The 24,159-nt window shown below is 44.4% G+C and overlaps 1 protein-coding gene across 1 annotated transcript in view; it reads right to left on the reverse strand.

Moving 5' to 3' along the window:
• The window catches only part of LOC146813029 (killer cell lectin-like receptor subfamily B member 1A), a 125,618-nt gene that overhangs the window by 59,650 nt on the left and 41,809 nt on the right, over window positions 1-24,159 (reverse strand). The window contains exon 2 of the mRNA XM_085620058.1: window positions 6,894-6,992. Within this exon, the coding sequence (XP_085476184.1) occupies window positions 6,894-6,992 (99 nt within the window). The remainder of the gene's footprint in view (window positions 1-6,893; window positions 6,993-24,159) is intronic.

The following is a 24,159-nucleotide window of genomic DNA, read 5'->3' on the forward strand; positions in this document are numbered from 1 at the left end:
GTGCACACAAAGTCACTTCCTTCAGTGCCACGGACTTCCAAGAGAATGTGTGCTTTTGAGACCAAAATATATCTTTGGTTTTAGTCAAAGTTGTTTTTATATTGCGGAGTATAGGTTTTGCGTGGTCACGCATAGCTTTTGCTAGTTTTGATTGCTGGTTTTTGGATTCTTCACACTGGGACACAGCTTTCTGGTTGATGTGCTAGTCCCCCTAAAAACATGTTGGACACACACCTTATTGGCACATCTAACTTACCTCTAAATCTTTAGTATATGGTGAGTTACAAATGGGGTTTCTGGTTGGCTAGGGTATGCACCTAAGCCAGGCAGAACCCACCACTCTAGTCAGGGCAGGTAAGTTACACACCAAAGATAACCTGTGCTCACCCTCTGGTAGCTTGACGCAGAGCAGTCAGGCTTATCATCAGCGGCAATATGTAAAGCGTTTGGCAACACATTCACACAGAAACACAATTGAACACACAAAAAAAAAATACCACTGGGTTCTATAAAAGTTTCCTTGTATTATCAATACATTAGAACCAAAACAACATAAATATCATGTATACATTTAAAGATAGCAAAGGCATCAAATATTACTTGTTGTCTTGAACAAGATGAGACCAAAACAATTATTGTATAGTCTGGGCTTCCTCTGATATGTGAATATCCAGATAGCCCTCGTTATTCTGAACAAAACAAAGTAAGCACAACTCAAATCAGAGAAGTATTTCCTAAGTTATGCAGTTATAAACATGTAGGGAAAAAACCTGGGGTTGCAAATGCATGCGCATCTTTTAAACCCTGGGCGGTAATAATTCGGGAGCTCGTAAGGTTCCTGGTCATTGAGTGATCAATAAAGTACCTCACCCAAGAGTTGCGACTCCTAGGTCTGTACGGCCGGTCACTCGGGATTGATGTCACCAGCAGGCTCTCGTCGCCCGCATGAGAGTGCAGAGCGATTGTGGGGACTCCGTACATCTCAATAGACACACTACCTTATGGCTTTGAGTCACACGGACCACCTCTGCCGCTGTATCACTTGTAGGGTTTGTCAAACTGTGCTGAGCTGCCTTTGGCATACAACTTGGTCAGAGCGAGTTATGTTGAGGCTGCGGTTTCCCCGGCGGGGGCCCACGTGACAATTGGAGCTGTGCTGGGATTGGCTATCCCGCACTGAGAATCTGGGAGACATGTCAAGCGTGTTGAATGGGCTTCGGTGATGCCACTTTGGGGGGAGAACAGCTAACCACCGCAGGTTGTGATTGGCCAAGTCGGAAGGATAGCACCTTGTCGGCACACACTGTCAGTTATGCCTTCTTGATATAACACGGCTTAAGATACTTGGTATGAACCCCGCAGTCAGATGGGGACAAAGTTGCAGAGATCAGGTGTGCAGGGGAAGTCCTTTATGGCCCTGGGACTTCCTGAAAAAAGGCAGGAGCCCTTGGAGAGCACTTGGAGTCCTTGCACAGCAGTAGGCAGCTGGCAGCAGGCCAGCAACAAAAGGGAGAGTGGCACTCGCTCCTACAGCACACAGCAAGCAGCAGGCCAACACAGCAAAGCAGTTAGCTAAGTGGCAGTCCCTCCTGGCAGCACAGCAGTTCTGTCTGGCAATTTGCATATGCACAGCCAGCAGTGGCTAGTTACAATCCCCACTAAGGGGCCGATTCCGATCCGGGTCGGAAAGCACTCTGACCGAGTCGGATCTGGAGTGTTTTCCGACCGAGCTGGACCCCTACAGTCCGAACGAGCGAGTACGATGCGCACGTATGCTGTCGGACTCTGTTCGGTCAGACTCCCATAGAAGTCAATGGGAGCCGGTCGTACGACGCATACATGGGCTCCCATTGATTGAATGGGTACGTCTCGAACAAGTGCACCCCTACAGTGGGTACGCGTCGGTGCCATCCGCACTGTACATGCCTGTGTTCGGGAGACCCATAGGTCTCCCCCTCTGTCCGAGTCGTAGGGCTGCGGGTGTTAGGGGGTCCGACACATGCATCGTACTGGCTCGGATGTAAATCGCATCCATTGCAAGCCACGGTTAGCTTCCGACTGAGACATACGGAGCGGTTCGGACCCGGAAACGACTCGGTCGGTGAATTTCATGTAGCTCACATCGTACTTGCTCGCTCGTACAGCTGTACGAGTCGGCCGGAAAACACGCGTACGGCTCGTAGTTTTTCCAGCCGGATCGTGTTCGGTGCCCTTCCGACCCGGATCGGAATCGGCCCCAAAGTGTCTCAAATCATGGGGTCAGAGCCCCTGTACCTATACTCAAAAATGTCTTTGTTAAAGGGGGAACTGCAAAGGACGTGCACCACAATCCCTTTCACCACTAGTCCTGGCTCTAGACATCAGTTGGGGGTAAATCAGCAAATTGTGTGAGGGCAGGACACAGCCAATATAAATGTAAAGTATGAATGCTCCTCTCCCCCCCAGGCCAAGAAGGCCATCAGCATGCAGATGAATGCACATATAACCCTGTCACACCTAACCCTTCCTGTGTGATGGCTGTCTAGAAAGCATGCGCAAAGTGTTGCTGTCATCCAGGCCTACACTTGTATTGGAGTAAGGCTGCAAAGCACAGTCATAAGCACAGAGAAATGACCACTTTCTAACAGTGGCAAAAAATAGTAATGTAAAATCCAACTACACCAGTAAGCCAGATTCATCACAACCACTCTAAACATACCAAACGTGGTCACACTACTTCTTTTAGATCAGGAATTACCACTTAAATACATATAAGGTAATTCCAAATGCTAGGCTATGAGAGGAGTAGACCTCACAGTAGTGAGAAACAAAATAGGCTGTTTGTCACTACCAAGACATGCCACACAATAAAGCACATGTCCTGATTTTTACGTACATAGCACCCTGCCCATAGGGTGACCCATGGGAAGTAAAACAGGAGTTTTAATCTTGGCAACTAGTTGTAAATGCCAAGTCAATGTTTCAGTAAACTGCGCAAGCAGGCTCTGCAGTGGCAGGCCTGAGACAGGTTTGAAAGGCTCCTTCTCTGGGTGGAACAAGCAGTGCTGCAGGCCACCATTAGCATTTAATTTACAGGCCCAAGGTATATGGGATACCATTTTATAAGGGACTTACATGTAAATCAAATATGCAAACAGGTGTAAACCAATAATACCATGTTTAGAGGAGAGAGAACATGCACTTTAGCATTGAGTAGCAGTGGAAAGTGCCTAGAATCCTAAAACCAGAAAAACGTAGGTCAGAAAAATAGGAGGAAGAAGGTAAAAGGTTTAGGGATAACCCTGCAAAAAGGGCCAGAAACACTGCAAAAAGGGCCAGGTCCAACATGGTACAACATGTAGCACAAGGTAAAATATATCTTCATGTCTGCCATGGCAGCCTGTTGGTACAATTTTAAAACTGCTATTTCAACCAGTCAAAATAATCATTTGGACATGCATATATCTTCATTTTTAATACATATAAGTCACCCCTAAGGTAGACTTTAAATGCCCATAGGACTGGTTGCATAGTACTAAAAAATAGGGCATATATGATAAATGATAGACATGCCCTGGAAGTGAAATGCCTCCATAGTCGTTTTTCACTATCATAAGGGTGACTGTCTCATAGCCTACCACTGGTGTACACAATTCAATGTAATCAGTGCTATATTCAATTTGAGAATAGCTAGAAAAATAGTTCAAGGACTCATTCTATTAGTCATTTAAATTCCAATGTACTCATAAGTTCTAATATTATATTATTATTAAGAAACACACTTTCAGAAAGGTATCTGTTTCTGCTCAAAAACAAAAAGCGTCCCTGCCAGTGTCTAGTTATCATCTGACCAATTATAACTCCCCTTGGGTGGGCAGTGGATTGCTTCCAGACAGTGGACAAGGAGCTTTGGGTGAAGGGAAGTGTATTTCTTCCTTGAGCAAGATGGCTGGGGACCGGTGCAAAGCCCTTACATGAACTTCAAAGAATGCCTAGACTGTTACCATTAAATGTAGCTCATATCTGTATCTGCCTGCCTTTTTTCTTCCTAGTCAAGCTGGCTTCGAACCCAATGGGAACTGTCCCACAACTGGTTTAGAGTGACCTGAGGAGGTGTTTAGAAATGTCCAAAGCTATGCCTGTGGGTGAGCGCAGGAATCTCTGCACAAGGGATGAAATATTCTGCCATGTTGGTTTTGAGTACAGAAGTGCAGTCTGGGATTCTTTGCTGTCAGGTATACAGGAACTACTGCAAACATGGGTAGGGTTATCCCTGGGAAGCTTTACTTATTGGTTAATGAGGGACCAAGAGTCACCCCCACCCAAATGCTAGTGCCAAGCATAAACGTGGCCCTCCTGGGCACCCTCTGCACAGCATTACAAGACCGATGAAAGTACGAAAAACAAGGGATGCTCATTCTGTTGAAGCACGTGAGGAAAACCCTAAGGGCTGGACCAGCTCCCACTTGTACCGAAGGACAAAGTAGAGGATTCCAAGGGTCAGTTGACTGACCTCCTGTTAAGCTACAGGGACACCTAAGCTGCAAGAAGCACACGTTCCTAGAACAGCCTAGCTGAATAGGTTCCACTGGACCTGCCCTGGACCCTGCTGGTGGCTTCCTTTAGAATGAGACCTGACCCCAAGTACTGTTCCAGAGGTGGTGGAAGCCTTGGCTGATGTCAGTGTATGCCCCCTGCCTAACCCTCAAAGTGGGGATTTAGAAACTTCCTGGCAACTCTTCTTCAAGAGAACCAATATACAACTGTGACCTCCCTGCCAGCTGATCTGCCAAGGTTGCATCAACAGTGGGATTGCCTTCCTGCAGCTCCTGCTATGTTCTTCACCAGGGCTGACATCGAAGTCGCATCTGATAACTTCAAACCTTCTGCAGCTCCAGCCTGCAGCCCTGTGCCACTGAGGGAAACCCAAGGCTGCAGAATGGAGCCGGCAAAGGGATCAAAATAGTTGAATGTCTTTGATGTTGGCTCGGTGAAGAATGTAGCAGGAGCTGCAGGAAGTCTAATCCCATCAACGATGCACCCAAGAGTCCCGCCCATGGGCATTCGTTATCCTGCAAACCTCTCCTGCCAAGTAATGATCTGTGGAGTTAAGCCTTTCCAACACTATGTTCAAAGGGTTGGCAGCTCATCCCAGATTTACTGACTTTGACACTGCTTGTTTGTTTTAAGTTTAGCCTTTCAGAGAGCTTTAGCTTTCACACCAAACTATTGTTTTTCCAAACAATCCAAACATTATATACATAAATAAAGGAGTTTTTGGGCCGCAGGCTTCATCCATTCATCTGCTAAATTGTCATTCATACTTTGCTTCCACCCACAAACGCATTCAGCATGGAGCAATGGGTGACCAGGGGCTGCCCGTGCAAGTAAGGGCGATGTGGCGAGGGCAAGGTAAGTGTTTTTTTAAATTTGTTTCTTTTATTTTCACTAATTCCATCATTTGTCACTTCCATCCTCCCACACCCGCCCCACTGCACTTACCTGCATGGGCCGCTACTGTGGGAAAGCCAACTTTACCTACTGTATCGTTTCTCTTTGAGTGACTGCACAAACCGTTTGCATCTTATTCACATCGGCCTCAAAATAGTCCCTTTCTCCTCAGTGAAAAACCTGGTTCCATTTGTGCTTTTTCATTTTGCTTATTTTTTATGTTATCTTTAAATAGCGCTGTTTATTTTGCCTGTTCTTTGGGTACCCACTTCGATGGAAATGTATTTACTGTCTCCTTTTCACGGTTATAAAGTGTCAAGATAGCATTGCAACATTTTAACTGCTTAGTTTCGCGAGCTTGGCTAGCTGTTGATATATTCTTGTCTTCTTCGAAATAATAATAACAATAATAAAATGCATGGCATAGCTGAAAGGTTTATATAAAATAAATTACTTGTAAAACAGCCACATCAAGGAATGTTTTTTAAAATTAAGAATGTTTAAGGGAAGCACATGGTGTCCACGTTTACATTTTATTTATGTCTTTTTGTGGCACATTCTTGAAATAAAAAATAAAAAAAATATATAGCCATCTTACCACCCTGCCAAAGCCAAACCAATTGGCTTTTTTCCAATACTTACTTAATATATGAAACACACAAAAGGTGATGGGAGTTAATGATTACAATCAACCAAACCACTGGCAATCACTTGGGATAGCAGTCAAATCAATTGTTCTTTATACCATGATGCAGGTGCAACAATGACAGCTTTCTCCAGAGTTGTGGCATAGTTCACAACTGCAGCACTGGACACTTGATTGGATAAAATGGCGGCTGATTGTGTGTTGATCTTTATTTACACTATCAGGAAGATGGTATTTGTTGTCACACACATCCATGTAATTAATGATTCCTTCAGGAGGGCCCCATGCAGCCCTAGGTCTATGGATTTCTGTGAGATATGGGAGTCTCAGGCGCCCCTCACCACATTCCACAGGGGTGTGGGGACGTCATTTTGCACCAGGCCTTTGGATTAGAGTGAGCCTTCCTCGTTGCCTACTCAATAGCCATTGCTGGTAAAGATGATGCCAAGCCTTGTACAAGTTGATTCATAAGCAACAATTGCTGTGATGCTTCTAAGTAAAACTATGCTTAGAGGCAGTTATAGAATGTAGATCAACATTGACTGGTGCGAGAGGTATGTGTGTGTGTTCATGCATACGTGTGTGTGTGTACATGTGTATGTGTGTTTAAGTCTCTGGGATGGATTAATAATGGCATTGGTAGTAGCTAAGAGAAGGCTCCCTGGTTGTGAAGCTGAGTGTACCTTAAATATACCTCCTGTTCTTGGGAAGTGAAATAATATTATTCCATATTCTTGGGGGATATTTCTGCTATTATTTGGTTATTCAGCAACACAAATCTACTCAATTATATATTTCTGTGAAATTATTCACTTACTCCAAATGCCACCTCCCACAACAGCCAGGACTAGCAGGACACTAAGTGAGACAATTATCCACAGAGCAGGTCTCTTGAATCGGGGAGCTTGTGCGTCAGCTGGAAAATACAATGAGAAAATATTCCATTAATCATCCTAATAACTCACAATTCTGCACAATTTAAATCATTGCTAGTAAATTTTCAAGCAATGAATATCTGGAGATCTCCAGCTACAGTCAGAGATCTAGGGTCACTCATCAATTTGCCACACTTGTAATGCTGCTTGGCCATATACTCCCAGCTGGTCGCAAAGGTTATATTCTGCTCTATTGTCAAATGTCTCTTAAAATAAGTCAACGGATTTTGTATTTCTTAGATGTCAAAAAAATATATTCTGATCAACTTCTTTCATAAAACCCAGACTCCTTGTTCAGTGTTGTGTTGTTTCAGGAGTTGCATATGATAATCTATCTGCTGCAAGATATGTGTATTGTTCATTCCATTTTTTTCATTTATCATTGAGGTGCGTTGCTCTTGCGCCATGCTACTACTACGTCAGATTTGCTTGTCCCTGCATGGCTTGATAAATCTAGAGTAACGCAACACAGAGCAAATTGCTGCATTATGCTCCTCTGCCCCAGGGAAGCATGCCAGGGGTGGAGCGTGGATGTTCCCACACATCCATCCATGGATTTTGCCAAATTCCCAGATTTACAATCACTGGTAGACCTTAGAATGCGGCAAAATGCTACACCTCCTCAATGGAGGTGTAACACGGAGAAATAGCTTTCTGTCTCCTTATTTTGCCCTGTTTTATGGATCATACATTCTGCAGCACACATAGAAAGAGGAAATGCCTCTGAGGATTTGTGTTTGTGCAGGAAGGTGTCCCTTGCTGCACAAAAACAATTCTGTCTGCAACGCAGGCACCCACGCACCATGGTGCAAGGGCGCCTGTGTTGGCGCTAGCCTGACAAAATGGTGCCAGTTCAGAGGAAAAGGCAGTAATGCACTGTATTGCCTTAAATATGCTGCATTACTGCCCTTTCCCTGTCACTCAGCGCAGCACAGCAAGGTGACTTGCTGCACTGCGTGTTTTTTTAATAAATAGGTCCCTTAGTCCTGAGTTTGCTTGTCACTCCGACTTAGACACAGGTAGGTTTTCAGTCGATTCATCTCATGCCTTGTTCAAATTTCCCACTGACCTGGTGTGTTTTTTTATCAGAGAAGTTTCCTTAATAACACTGAAAACATTTGTGGTAAAACTCCAGATGCTTTGCCAGTCAGAACAGTGGAAAGCTTGCAGTATTACTGTGTTGACTCCTGTTCTAATCAGTGGAACACTTTCACAGGAGTATTGCATTAGGATGAAAACAAAACCTGCAGAATCGGTATTTACCCAGAGGTTATTACCACATCCAAAAAATGACTAGTTCGGACCAGCTTTTTCTTTGTTCGCAAAATATAGAAAATGGATATTCAGATAGCAACGTTTTCTTTGTTAAAACTAACCAGTCTGTCAACCTGTGTGTTCTACGTGGTGCAAACATATCAGTCCGATATTTGTCGGCACCCTGTCCTTTTGCTGAGCCAGTTATCATAAGCCTGAACTCTGATTAGCTTTTGTTGTGCACCAACATTGCATGTACCTAGCAGAGACCACAAGTGAGTTCATGAAAGTTACAAAAGACATTGCCAGCTTTTCTAGAGCATTTTGTTTTTTATTTTATTTTTGGGCCATTTCCAACACCTACCAAAACATAAGTCCAGACCACTGCATTCTTCATCCATTACATTTTTAGCCTAGAGGATTTTCAAGCTTGTTTTTCAAAGTTTAATTGTGTAATGCCATTTGTTTTTCTATAAATATTTTTATTGCAAATATAACCAATAATAAACACATAAATACGTGAGGAGATTCATCCATGAAAAACAACCCGATAAAAAGGAGCTGAGGACCCATATCCACCCAATGGTATCGGTTATCAATTTATCCTAAATTCATGTAAGTTTGTTTAATTTTATCAAGACAACATTTAACCATAGTATTTTGCATGTTTCATCAAAATGCTGTTTAATTAAAAAATGACCATCCCTTATTCTTTTAAGCGCATCAGGACAGCCCCCACCATTTAATAAAGTTTAACGCGGTTCTGCAAGGTTCCGCGCTGCCGGAGACATGGATTGGAGCCCAATTTTTAAGAAGGGCTGTCCATTAGCCCCATCCAATTACAGACCCATCAGTTTATTGGATACCCCCCAAAAACTGATGGGCCGAATACTTTTGAACAGACTATTAGATTGGATGGAGGTGAACAAAATACTGACTCCCTTACAAGCCGGTTTTCGATCGGTTATTTCTACCCTGGACCAGATCTTCCGGCTCCAGGTCCTGTATTGGAAAACTGCAAGAGTGGAGGGTGGCAGCCTCTACCTTGTTTTTGTGGACCTGCGGGCCGCATTTGATCTGGTCCCCAGGGAGAAACTTTGGACGGTGCTGAAGGGACTTGGTCTCCCACCCTACCTACTTGATGTGTTGGTTCGCTTTCATACAGGGAACTTCGCACAGGTGAGGTGTGGGAAAAATGGGGAGCTATCAGCTCGCTTTCCTGTAACCCGGGGGGTAGGCCAGGGTTGTTTTACTGGCCCCTACATTGTTCAGCCTATATGTAAACGGTTTGATTAACGAACTAAATAGTCTCAGGGATAGTGACGCCCCATTTTTGGCTTCTGGTCGGGTGCCCGCTCTGATGTTCGCGGACGACACATTGTTGCTGTCGCGGACATCATCGGGCATCCAGCGGGTTCTGGACAGGTTTATGACCTTTTGTGCCTCGAGGGGATTGGAGATCAATCTGGGGAAAACTACGTTTATGATCTTCAATCCCCCGAGGTACACCCGCCCGAACCCTGCACTAGGTGGTGTTCCCCTAGAAAGAGTTAAGACCTTTATATATTTGGGAGTCACGTTGACTGAGCACTTCGTGTGGGATGCTCAAGTAGCTAAATCTTCCCTGAGGCTTTCCCAGATAACGGGAGGAATCGGAAGATTCCATAGAATCTCGATATTCAAACCTGTTACTCCTGTACTAGAGATCTACAAAATACAGGTGAGGTCAGCAGCCCTGTATGCTGCTGAACTGTGGGGCCACATAAATACATCCAACTTACGGAAGGTAGAACATGCTTTTATGCGTGGTTTGGTTGGTCTCCCCCAGTGCACACCTCTTATACCACTGCGTCTGGACATGGACCTAGAATCCGTCAGTGACCTGGCAGCTGTACGACCATTACTTTATTGGAGAAGGCTTTGGTCTGTCCCTGAACTTGCAACTTTCAAAGCGGAATTTATTGCAATTTGGGGACTGCTAAACTACAAGAAAATACCATGGCTACTCCATATAAAGACTTCCCTTTATCAAGTTGGTTTGCCCCATCTTTGGGACACCCCGGGCATTAGCTGTGTGAGGACTCAAAGGTCACAGATATTGGCGGCTGTTAGACTTTATAATTCCAAAATTCTATGCTGCTCGACCACCTTGGGTAGGTTGACCTCTGAGCTCTTAATGGTGAAAATCGACTCTGGGCTGGAGGTATTCTTGGACTTAGTACAGCCTCCTCTAGCTAGGAAATTATATATTCAGATGAGACATGGTTCCCTGCCAATTGGGGCGTTGACATCTAGATGGGATAAATTGAAGGAGGGCATTTGCCCAGCCTGCAAAACTTGTAATGAAGATATTACTCATATTATGTTCTTCTGTCCAGTTTACAGCATGATTCGGAAATGTTGGCTTGTCCCCTTGTGCAAAAATTTGGGGCTCAGACAGTGTGCACAAGCTTGTAGAGTCTTGACGTTTGACACCAATCCTCTCATTGTCTATGCAGTTTCCCGCTTTTTATATGGCATGTGGCGGAGAAGGATGAATTTTATTTGAAGAAATGTTTCCCTTTTAGCTTTATTTTCTTTTTAACCATGATAACTCATTGTTTAATAATCTTTTTAAACCTTTCTTGTATTTATGGTCTTATCCTTGCACTTGTATATATCTTATTGTACTTTTATGGTCTCATGACCGAAATAAAGTTATTCCTGGCAAAAAAAAAAAAAAGTTTCAAAACAGTGCATTTCATCTTTCCCCAAATCATCACATACAATACAGGATAACTTATTCAAATCATGTTTCATCTTGATCAATATCTGTATCCCGTTTCCAATGATAAATTGGTGCCCAAACACCGTTCCCAATTTTTCTGGCTCTCCAACCTTCCCGTTCGTAAATCACCTTTTCAAGATCAAATATTGACAGTAGCCGAGCGAGCCATTGTTAAAAAGAGGGTGCCATTGTTGAAAAGAGGGAGCCATTGATGACAAGAGGGAGCCACTGTATCCAGCCAAGCTGAAGAAATGCAGATTTTGGCCCCAGCCAGGGCCACAAACAAAAAATAATGAACTGCTCCAATAGTCCCTTCACTACACACACCTAACAACATTAATGCTGGTGTTAACGTAACCTGTAGATTTAGGGAATATTCCAACATTTTTACACTAATCTTCTTTCAGATTTCTAAGAGTGGACAGGTAGAAAACATGTATTATGTCCGTCTCTGTATTTTAACAAAGGGGACACTGAACACCATCTGAACCCCCCCCCCTTTAGCAATTTTAGCTCGTGAGTGATAAAGATCAACAAATGTTTTATACGGTTGAGGCTGCAGCCTAGCCAGGCTCAAAAGAGTACAGTCCAGTTCCAGAGACTCTAAAAAGCTCCCTCTAGTTAAACCCAGTTTCTCATCCTATTTGTCACTATGTTTCTCAAGGTCATCTTGGGATGTTAGATTCAGACCCTCGTGTAGCTGACTTATTAAGAACCTTTCTTTATTTACCACCACATCCATAATAGCATCCTTAGTAAAGCCTCTTGGCCCCCAGTTTTTTATACAGGAAATTTGTATCTGTAAATACTTATAAAAAAAAATCTTCCCGGTCAACTCCGTATTTACCTTGAACCTCCTCGAATGAAGCTATTGTCCCTGCACCATAGAGGTCTCCCACCCTTCTGATTCCTAAATCTTCCCAGCATGACAATACTACATCATGGAAAATTGCTGGAAGCGCAGGGTTCCTTAGAAGCTGGGTATAAAAACGTACTCTCCTAAAATCAATCTTTTTTCTCAAAGAAGACTAAACCCCATGTGTTGCACTAAGGGTTTTAAATCTAACTTTCTTGTAAGAGCTTGGTTCAATATGTCTAAGAAAACAATTTTGACCTCTTCACCAAGTAGTAGTTCAGAGGTATCCAGTGTCCCATGGCTGCTCCATTGATCGGTAAAGTCTCCCCCCACTAAGGAACGCTTTCATTGGATGACTGCAGACCAATAATACATCCTCGAGTTTGCAATAGCCCATCCCCCTCTCTCCCTGTGACATACATGTCAGAAATTGTAATTCCCAGATAAATATACAAATCATATCCTCCATTACTTCAAACCAGCGCTTCTCTATCTCCAGTAGTATCGCTGTAAAAAAAAGAATAATTTTCACAATGTTGCAGCGACCTAAAATAGACAAGTGTAAATCATCGATTTTACCAAAGTCCTGCTTCCCCTTCTGAATAACTGGCGCAAGGTTCAGCTCAATAATTCGACTCAACTCTGCTGTTATGTTTACCCCCAGATATATTGCTGAATTTGTTATCTTTGAATCATCTCGGTTTACCAGTCTATTTACTCCTAATTGTGTTTTATGCTGATTTAACGCATATCCAAAATTTTTTCCAAATGCCAAGGCTTCTTTTTCAATTTCCACCAATGCTAAACTAGGATCAGGGGATGCTACCACAAAAGCCCTCAGCATAGCCCAGTAATTTTGTATTACAACCCTGAAAACATAAAGGTTTGATTCATATATTCGCCTTAATCTTCCGGTTCAGGGGATCGATATAACATGCAAATAATAGTGGAGAACATGGACATCCCTGTTTTGTCCCCCTTTTAATCCACAACTGATCCTCTTGCTCCCATCAGTTGCAGCTGGGCTGTAGGAGTATCATACATTGCCTGTATAGTGTCAGTGAAACCCTTTCCCACACCAAACCATTCCAGCACTGCCCATAAATAATCCCAGGAGACCGTGTCACATGTGTTTTCGGCATTCAACATAATTAAGCAATAGGGTCTCCTGCGATACAGGCAGCATCAAATAATGTTATAACTCGTTAAATATGGTCCCTGTTCCTCTTCCTGGAATGAAGCCATGTTGTCTGGTTGAGATCACCTTTCCTATAACTTGACTCAACCAGTTGGCTAAAACATTAAAATATATTTTAGTGTCACTATTCATCGGTGTAATAGGTCAATAAAACCAGGGGTCAGTCGTTGGTTTCCCATTGTTTAAGAATACAGTAATATTGGCCTTAGCCCATGACTCAGGAGCAGATTGCCCCATTTGAAGCTGGCATAATGTATTGATTAGATCAGGGCCATACATAGTGATAAACACTTTATACAATTTAAGTGGGATCCTATCAGTTCCCAATGCTTTTCCAGAGCAGAGGTCCCTAAGGGCCCTATATATTTCTTCCCCGGTAAACGGGGCCTCTAGTGAATCACAATCTTCAAGGGAGAACTTCTCCACCTGGACAGACTCCAGATAGTTACTTGTGTCTTCTTCATTAAACCCCCCCCCCCCCCATATTGTTTCTCATAAAATTCCCCAATTCTGCGCTGACTCCAGGTGAATCAGTAACTAGATATCTCTTGCAGTTCTGAATCTTGGCGTTCTAACCCAGGATTATTTTCTGTCTCGTCTGTACTTTTAATAGATGTCCCATTCTCTCGCTATACTCATGACCTTCCTGTTGCCATGCGATAAACGTCTCCGCTGCTCTTGCTGTTGTTAAGTCACTAATAGCAGCTCTGGCTAGAGCAAGTTTATATTGAATGTTCTTGATATTTAAAACTGCCGCAATGGTACCTAAGAGCTCCTCCTCGATATCCTCTAGATCTTTAAACTGATTACTCAATTGAAGTTGCGATTTTTTTTATGTTGCTTCAGGTTGAAAAAGTGTTTCCCCCCTCAAACTAGCCTTAAAGGGATCCCACACCATGCCAATTCCTACAGTACTTCCATTGCACTCCAATAAATCTAAAATCCATTTGCTCGTATGAGCGATACAGTTCTGGTTAGCCAACAATCCCCTTTCAAAGGACCAACTTTGCCCTATTCTTGTGACCCCTAAATCAGAGACCTTTAGAACCAGCGTAGTGTGGTCTGATATAACTCGGGGACATTTTTTGATTTTACATTTTGATACCAAATTGTGTGAGACAAAAAAAATCTAACCCAGCATGTGACCTGTGAGTGACGGAAAAAACCATGTTCCCCAGGTCCGATTCTTTAAGATGATGCCATACGTCCACCAGCCCATTATCCTTTATTAGATTTGACAAACCTTTAAAAACTCCCAGTTTGCGACCACCGTATTTATCTGTACTAACATTGCAAAACCCGCCAATTCCATTAATATTCAAATTGCCACACAGTATTATCGGGGAAGACCATACAGCCAGTTCTGTTTTTAAAAATCACATATTGCAGAGTCATCCATTGTGGACCCATATGCTGAGCAATGGTTATGGAAAAAGGTTTTCCCCAGTTACTTTGAGGTCCAAGAGGGGGGAAAAAGAAACAAATGTATAAGTTTTTATGCCTCTTAGCTGACCTTTCTTATTTTAAATGGTAAATACTCACAAAAATCAAAATAACAACACAAACAATGTTCCCCATAAATACAATGTCTACACACAAATATTGCTTCTTTTCTTTGTTTTTTTATTTTAGTAAGAAGCAAAAAGTTTTTTTTGTATATCAAAAATATGTTCATATTACATTTCCTTTTTTTGTACTTAACAGAAACTCTAAAGATGAATAAATATAAGTGAACAATGATGTGAATAACTATTACCTTGGTGTCAAAGAACTACTATAAACCATTGGAAGTGCCCCTCATCAAGCAAACATAAATATCTTCATTCACAACTAGCTATCTGATCTTGTGTCACAACAATCATACCATACACAAAGAAATATACACACAGGGAATTGTAAAAACACACAACTGGATAGATCTTTTTACACATTAATCTTACAAACTGTCGAGTTTTACTTTGATGACATTAACAACAGGCTGGATTTCTTTTCTCATTGGGTTATAGTTGATCCATTTAGTGCTTGTTGTCCAGTTGTGAAATAGCTGGTCTACGTACGTTTCGGTGAAAGTGTAACTATGATCACCTTCCTCAGGACCATCAAAGAGTAAAAAGGGAGAGAGGGGACTTTTGTTCTGAAAATATAAACACATTATATATAAGATATAGGGAAAATTGAAGTACTCAATGTTTCATTTATAGCAACTATTTGGATCTATTTATTTAAAATTGCTTATACATGCAGGTCTCAGCAACGAAAGAGAGAGGGAAACCTTCCAGGTGGAAGAAGATAGAAAGTGAGTTCACACCCATTTGTGATGTAGAGAGCTCTATTTAACGTTTAGAGACAGAAAGCCATATCAATCTTGATTTAATACACCCATTGGTTGAAAGGAGAAAGACCAATGGGTGTATTAAATCAAGATTGATATGGCTTTCTGTCTCTAAACGTTAAATAGAGCTCTCTACATCACAAATGGGTGTGAACTCACTTTCCATCTTCTTCCACCTGGAAGGTTTCCCTCTCTCTTTCGTTGCTGAGACCTGCATGTATAAGCAATTTTAAATAAATAGATCCAAATAGTTGCTATAAATGAAACATTGAGTACTTCAATTTTCCCTATATCTTATATATAATGTGTTTATATTTTCAGAATAAAAGTCCCCTCTCTCCCTTTTTACTCTTTGATGGTCCTGAGGAAGGTGATCATAGTTACACTTTCACCGAAACGTACGTAGACCAGCTATTTCACAACTGGACAACAAGCACTAAATGGATCAACTATAACCCAATGAGAAAAGAAATCCAGCCTGTTGTTAATGTCATCAAAGTAAAACTCGACAGTTTGTAAGATTAATGTGTAAAAAGATCTATCCAGTTGTGTGTTTTTACAATTCCCTGTGTGTATATTTCTTTGTGTATGGTATGATTTTTGTGACACAAGATCAGATAGCTAGTTGTGAATGAAGATATTTATGTTTGCTTGATGAGGGGCACTTCCAATGGTTTATAGTAGGGGTGGGCGGAATTTGCGTAATCGCGTTACGCAAATCTCCGCGAAACGGTAAAAAATCTCCGCGAACACGCAGAAATTCAGCGAACACGCGGAATTGCTTGTTCGCGATACTTTTTTCCTGTTCGCGATCGCCGTTTGCGTGCTCGGGGTGAAATATCTCGCGAACACGCATATTGAGAACGCGAACAAGCAAAAAATTTCGCGAAGTCGCGGAACGCAGATTTTTGGGCAATTTCGCGTTCTCCGCGGAACGCGAAATTACCCAAATTCCGCAAATTCCGCGAACGGAACGGAATTTACCGCCCAGGCCTAGTTTATAGTAGTTCTTTGACACCAAGGTAATAGTTATTCACATCATTGTTCACTTATATTTATTCATCTTTAGAGTTTCTGTTAAGTACAAAAAAAAGGAAATGTAATATGAACATATTTTTGATATACAAAAAAAACTTTTTGCTTCTTACTAAAATAAAAAAAACAAAGAAAAAAAGCAATATTTGTGTGTAGACATTGTATTTATGGGGAAAATTGTTTGTGTTGTTATTTTGATTTTTGTGAGTATTTACCATTTAAAATAGGAAAGGTCACCTAAGAGGCATAAAAACTTACCCATATGCTGAGCATACCTTAAAAACACCTTTATTTAGCATTGTGACATTTCCCAATAACCCATTGCCCAGGCAACTTTTTTTGAAGCTGAGTTCTTTCTTTGGGCCTAAAATGACCACCCAACTTGTTCTTATCCCTTGCATAGTTTTGCTATAAGGTTAAATACTAGATGCTCCAGCAATTTCTTTCTAGAGCCCTCCACAATCGTTTCCTGCAAGCAGAGAATAACGGGCCGCAAGATTTTTAGATCCTCCACAACCTTTCGTCTTTTGGCATCATCATAAACCACATATATTCACAGTTGCTACCCAAAGTTTAATCCTATTGGCCATCTTATCATTTTCAATGCGCCTGTATCTACCAGCTTCAAAATATCCTGCCAATCTTGCAAATTGATCAAGCCAGTGAAATCATGCCTTCAACAGAAAAATAATTTTAATCTCCTCATAAAAAATACTTCTTTCATCATTCAAACACCCCCTCATGCCCAATCCCCCCTCCCCCCTAGGCCCAACCACCCCCCTCACCCCCATTAAACCCTGAGACAAACAGGCCATCACAGGCCTGAATGAAGACAACTGTGCTCCCCCTCTACCCCCACTCGATGCAAGTGACCAGACCATTTCCTTTCTTCGTGAGAATTTATGAACCGATACCGCCCCTTCTTATGAGAAATCTTATCCTCTCCCTCACACCAAGTTGTCTCCTTTTAAGAGCTGTCATTTATTATATCAGGTATCACAACAATACATTTCAGTCAGCAAATAAAGGCTAGGGGACAGTTTCAGACACTCGTGTCCCTTCTCCGAGTTTATCCATATACTTTATTTCAGAGGTGAATACTCTTGTTCTGTAATTAAACAATTTTAAGATGGGCGGGATTCATTTAGTAGGCTTCAGCCCCAAGAGCTTGACATGGCGTAATAAGTTCCCTTAATCTCCACCGCCTCTCAATTGTCACAATGGCAAAAATCAGGTCTTGAAAGAAAGGATTGTCCCCAGTGGCGGCTCCTCGAGGGAGTAGTGCGGGGTGGTAGGGTGAGGAGAGGCGGGGGAGGGCAGGGTGGGTGTAGTAAACTCAGGCATACGGCCGAATGGAGTTAAGTACATAAATAAATAAATAAAACAAATTAAATTGCTCGTGCTGCAACACCAATCGGAGATCAGCGCGCGCAATGTAATTCGTTTTATTTATTTATTTATTTACTTAACTCCGTTCGGCCGTATGCCAGAGTTTACTACCCCCCACCCTGCCCCTCCCCTGCACCGCCCACCACCCCACACCACTCCCTTGCGAGCTGCCACTGATTTTCCCTCAAAAACACGTTTAGCATCTGGGTGGGCGTTTTCAAATACTGCTTGTCAAAGTAGATAATTCCCGAAGTAGACTATGATAGCTCTTGATTTGTTTAATTCTCCAGCTTGTGAAGATCTTGGTTTTCTCATTGTCAAAGGAAATTGATGCACTCTCTGGATTTGCATCTCGCAGTTCCAAGCTTGCAGCTCAGGAGAAGCCCCCTTCAAAAGGGTGACCATATAGGATCGAAAATCATTGCCCTCCACACCTTCTTCCATACCAAGAATTCGCAGATTTTACATAGCTCTCTGTTTTCATAGTCTTCCAACTTCTATTGCATATCACTGATTTGAGCACCTTGTGCCTGCATTTGGGTTTGCATCATAGCAATATCTGTTTCCAGAGCCATCTGCCGCTCTTCAGTTGCTGTTAGCCTTTCCCTATTTCTAATTGCTCTTTGTAATTTTTTGGTGGCTAGCCTAGTTTTTTTGCCATCAACCCATGTCTCCTCTTGATTCATAGAGCCATGTATTAGTTTCAGTGAGTACTCCTCTAGCCCTTTGGCCACCACCTGCAAATCATGGGTGCCCTTGTTCTGGCGGTTCAAAAAACATCCTTCTTGTGGCGGAGTAATGCAGTTTTAACTTAGCACTTGTTCCACGCTGTTTTAGATCCATCCGCCGAATGCCTGTATTGTTTTCTATCTTTACTGCGTCTAGAGCCTCCTGCATCCGATTATTGTCCCAGGCCCATCGGGCAAGCTCCATATGCTGGTACTGGAGGTAGAAAAACTGCTTTCACCATCTGACCCCTCTGAACTGACTTCTGAGTCATCGGTGAGGTAAATAATAAGTTATCTCCTAAATCCTGGCAGTCTTCAAGAAGCCTTTGGCCATTTGTCCCATCCACAAGTTTGGTTCTTACAGGGCTCCTCTGATTTATTGGTAGAGGTAACTGTTGCACATGTCTTACATTTGCCTTTTCAGCGCTTTGCTCCCCGTCCTCCACACTGTACATCTTTATCAGGAATATTACTTTCCTGGTGGAGCAAAAAGCCAGGCAATACTGACTTCTGCTTTATAGCCTCCTTCTGAGCCTCCTTTTCAGCAAAAAAATGTTGCCAGTCCTTGTGATTCCCTACCTCCTTCCTCTGTAAAGACATGCATTTCTGAGGATAATGCCCCACTCTCCATACCAATTGCTATATCACTAACCTGAGCAGTCAGTTGGGAATAGCCAAAACCAAAGGAAATGATGGACGGAGTGTTGAACATTGCAAGCACTCACCCCCAGTCAACTGAAGTTGGGAATAGCCCCCAATGGGGTCAGCGACTTCAGGCAGGTCTCCCCCAAACTGTCCTGATGGTTTACACTGCCAGCTCACCTCGATCACCTCTGCCAATATCCGCAGTCACAATTGTTTCAGGGTCCTGTTATTACTTAGCAGTGATGTACTCCCTCCTTCGGGACTCGTTCTGCCTCCACACCTCACTTTAGAATGGGGGGGCAGGTGGAATCATGAGCAGCCACTGTTGATTCGGTGACCCGGTCCCGGACCACTCGTGCCAACTAAGGAGGCCTTCTTCCTCCGATAGAAACCCCATTCACTCGGCCTCCAACAAACATCTATCCGGCCATGAAGCAAACCTTAGCAGCATTTGCTTCACTCACCGAACAATCAGCTCCGCTGCCGCTGAGATTGCCGCTCAGACTCCCAGTCGGCACCAACCTGAATTCCCCGGGGTTGGCCTCAAGTAAGTCTTTCTCTGACGGCATATACCAAAACTGTGCTAATCAGGGCGAAGTGCTCTAGGAGCGGCTGAATGCGACCCCTAACACAGGTGCCATCTTGTCTCCAGCTTGTCTAGATTTCTGATGGCCATCAACCACCAGAGGCAGAAAAAGTAAATATACCCCTGTACCAAATCCTTTGACATTTCCACCTTACGTAGCTAAGAGATGAGCAATGTGAATGACTGGTTTTACCTGCTTCTGGAAGTTATTCTGAGGTGTTTGTCAAGTATGCGTTGTACTTGGTTGCCAACAGTTCTTAGTGGTAGCAAATGTAAGGTACCCAGGGTTCCCTGGGGGAGGTTAGTGTTATTCTAAGGGACATGCATTTTTAGAACACATCTCGGCAATCTGGGTTTCACGAAGCAGTTTGCAGATAGATGCTTTTTACATTTTTGGGAATATTGGTTGACAGAAGTCAATGTAGTGCAAGTGCACTGTATTTGGAAGTGGTTTATACAGTTTGGAGGTAAATTATGGAAGACCCTCGAGGTTAGAAGAGACTAATGTACTGTTAGTAATGGATTATATTGGATATTGGATGGCTGTGGGTGTGTGTGGAGCATTTATGATATCCAAGTGTATGTGGCCTGCAGAGCTTCTTACATGTCAGTATGTCAAGCATCACTGCACAAACTAACAGGGAACCTGAAGGTGAATCCCAGATCTACTTGTGATGGCCAAGATCCATGATCAGTAACCAATTCTAGAGCCCAAACACAGATACTTAGGGGCATATTCACAAGGAGCCATCGCCGAATTAACGGCATTTAATCGCAGCCAAAGTCGTGATAATTTACCTCCCCATTCACAAGCTGGTGCTAACAGCCCACAGCACCAGTTTACCCTCAAAAGCAGCCACAAAAAACATCCCCACAGAGGACCCCCACAACTATCGCTAATGAGAGGCAGAGTGGGCATTCCAGTGCCAAAAGCCATGGCAACATCACAGCACAACATTCTCAACGACCAGCCCGAACGGCGATAAGAACAGCAGTAACGGCACCCCCCTCCCCCCAGCGCCTTGAGACCCTACGGGTGAGTAGTGCGCTCTATAAATGTCATTGATTGTTTGATTGATTGAACACAAAACAGGCGATGAGGCGCGTTAGCACCAGGAAATCTACACCTGCTCTGACCTGCTGTAAAGTCCAACTGCAGCTTGCACCACAAAAGGGAGACCAGCCCAGGCCCACATCGGAAGGGCAACAGATGGCATGGAGCCACCCATAATGCGGCCCGGACACCCAAGAGGGCAACAACACCAACCACCAACACCCCAGGACCCCAAACCACACCCGGAACCCCCCCCAGACCACCACAGACGCAGCGCAGACAAAGACAGTGGACCCCCAGGAAACCTACCAGCCGCACAGACGCAACACCTGACAATGTCACCACCCACCACAGGCTGAAAGGGACAACCATCCTACGCATCCTGACCATCATCGCCTAACAGGCCTACGGCACCAACACAGCGGATAACCAACATCCCACCCCACACAATGATGCTGGCTAGGCTGCACCTGTTGGCCCCTGGTACCCCCCAATCAACACCCGCCAGAGTCATAGGAGTCTCACAGCCAGCCACATCCAAGTCCCCCACACCTGTCTTGGACATCACCATCACCCTGGTACCCCAGTCCCCATACGTCCAACAGAATTTGCAGGATCCGCTGTAGACCAAGCAAGGACCATACGCCATAGTAGGATGCACGCACGTGTTGGGGGCAATACACAGCACACATGTACCACCTGTGCCCCCTGGTGACAGAGCACACAATCACTGCAACAGGAAGCATACGTCCCACATCAATGGGCAGGCAACAACAGTACACCGTGGAACCTCCACCAATCTCGCCTCCAAATAAACAGCCAGTGTGCATGATACCATCAACCTCCGACAGTCCATCATCAACCAGCGGTCCCAGGGATGGCAACAAGGGAAATGCACAGCCCCTTGGAAAGTTCCAAATGTACACCCCACACGCATCCAACACAGGTGTCACTCGGTAAGTGTGCCTGATAATAAATGTGGCTATGCGCACGTGCCCATAGCCATTCACACCATTTGAGCAAGTGTGTCCATGTGTTCATTGTGTCAGCATGATGGGCATATTATCCATGATTCCCAGGGTCGCAGACGTCCCACCACACCCACGACCGTCCTCTGTACGTCTCCTGAATGCATGCAGCTGGTGAAGTTACAGTAGGGATGAAAGGTCCTTTGTTTGTATTGTCAGGTGGTAGCACATCTGCAGTTACGAGCAGGAACTTGCATGTGCCTGGCACCCCCTGACAGGTACGACAGCATTTGTTTGCAAATCCCACACTACACACTGCCCGGCGTGAAAGCAATGCGTACGCAAACCACACGCAGTAGTGCTTGGTCGTATTCGGCGTGCGTGACATGGCCTTCGCACGTACACCCCACCCTACCCAAGGCCTGCACCCATTGCACACAGACACTGCTCATTGTAGTTAGCTGTGCCATTTCATCCGTGGGACTGTCTCAGGGCAAGCCAGTGCCGCTTCAAGCAGAGCCACTGACGCAATGGCGGACCTTCCCGGACACATGGTCTACTCCAGTCATGTGGAGCTGTACCATGCACGTCTGCTGCATGTCCTTGGGGCACTGCCGTTGGCAGTGCTGTGGATCAGTTACCGGCTGAGCTTCCGCCTTGCGCATGTCACCTGCGTGCAGCCTGTGTTGCATTGTCGTGCGTGCATCCTCGAGTGGTCCATGGATGTCTGCCTCTCCAACGTAACGGAAGCTGACCTGGATTTTGACGTGTGTGTGTGCGCCCCCTGTTGGACCACGACCAGGAGTGTCACCAGGATGTCCGCTCATGGCATGCAGGCTGGAAACTGGACCTGGGAGATTGTACATATCGTTGTGTGCAGTGAGCACATACAGCCACTACCCGATTGGGCTTTGGTGCACATTGAGTCCAGTGGTTGGAGTCAGCTCATCTGTCTGGGTCAGCTGATGGATTATGTAGACAACATGTCTGACGTGGTGGACGATGATCGCTCATTGGAGTTGTTGGCCTACGCAGCTGCACTCGCGTTCATGGACAAGTGACAAGGTACCTGCAGCCACAACTGGATGTGAGCCATTGCACTTGTCACGACACATGGCTGCATGTTGTGGACATGGTCACAAGTCCCGAGACAACAGTGGACATGGCTGCATTGGCCAGGACTCATGGACCAGGCGCGGACAACCAACGCGGGTTGGCACTGACCTGTGTTGGTGATGGACTCCCCCGAGGTGGACTTGTGCGCTTTCCTACATTCCTCATTCAGACATGCTGCTGCATTGGTCTGCATATCGTGGCACTTCTCTTGGCTGTACTGACTCACACTTGTTGATAATGTTACCTCACTTTCATTTGTCTCCAATTGTGTTGTGTCTTGATTTGTATGCCAGTGTCTGTGTCACGGACTCTCTGGCTCCCTGCCATCCGTGCATTGCTACCCCATCAGGACTGTATGTTTGTACTTGTGCATTATCATGTCCCTGTTTCGTGCTTTGCCCGATGCGTATGGCCATTTACCGGCCACAGGCGGGTGCACTTGTGTCCTGTGTTTGGTTGTGCACAAGTTGGTGTTTGTACCACATTGTGTTGGATGTTGGGGTGCTCTACTTCCTATGTGTGTGTGCTGCATTATGTGTGAGATGTCCCTTCAGCTCTGATTTGGCTCATCCTTCTCTCTTTCAGACGGTGTTGTGTTCACTTCTGTGCTTGTTCAGTGGTGTGACATTGCCGGGTTGTGTGACTTGTGCTCCTGGTTGGTGTTGTTACTCTTGTGCATGGTTTGTCTGCAATTGTGCTGTGCTTAGTTGTGTATGTGTCCAATTGGGCCCATCTCCCCTGTCCCCCAGTCTCTGTTGGTTCCTCTCCCTGTTGCTGTTGTGTCTGTTGTTTGGTGCAGTTTCCGGTCCCCAAGTCCTGCCACCATCTCCAGACTGATGTGGCGGAGACCATTTCCTCCATGTCATCTTGCTCCTGGTGTGGTGCTGGACTCCCACCTCCAGTGTGCAATCTTGCCTTCTTGTTGTTGGCGTGTTTCTGCTTGTTTGCGCCTTTCGCATCATTGCTGGAGTTCTGGTTTTCTGCCATTGTCCTCCTCCGCTCTCAGGCTGCATTCATTTTGTCCAATTTGGCCTGCCATGTGAAATGTTTTGTTGCCAATGGTGGGGTTGTTTGCTGGCTCGGGTTGCCTCCATTGTGGTTGGCTGTTGTTTTCTGTTTGGTCTGTCTTACTTTTTCAGGCTTTTGTTGTGCTTATTCCCGCCTGCCGTGTTTTTCGCTGTCCTGGCGGTGCTTGTCCCTGCTTTTCCTCATCGCAGATG

Source organism: Triturus cristatus, chromosome 7 (genome assembly GCF_964204655.1).
Source record: "Triturus cristatus chromosome 7, aTriCri1.1, whole genome shotgun sequence".
Classification (NCBI taxonomy): Eukaryota; Metazoa; Chordata; class Amphibia; order Caudata; family Salamandridae; genus Triturus; species Triturus cristatus.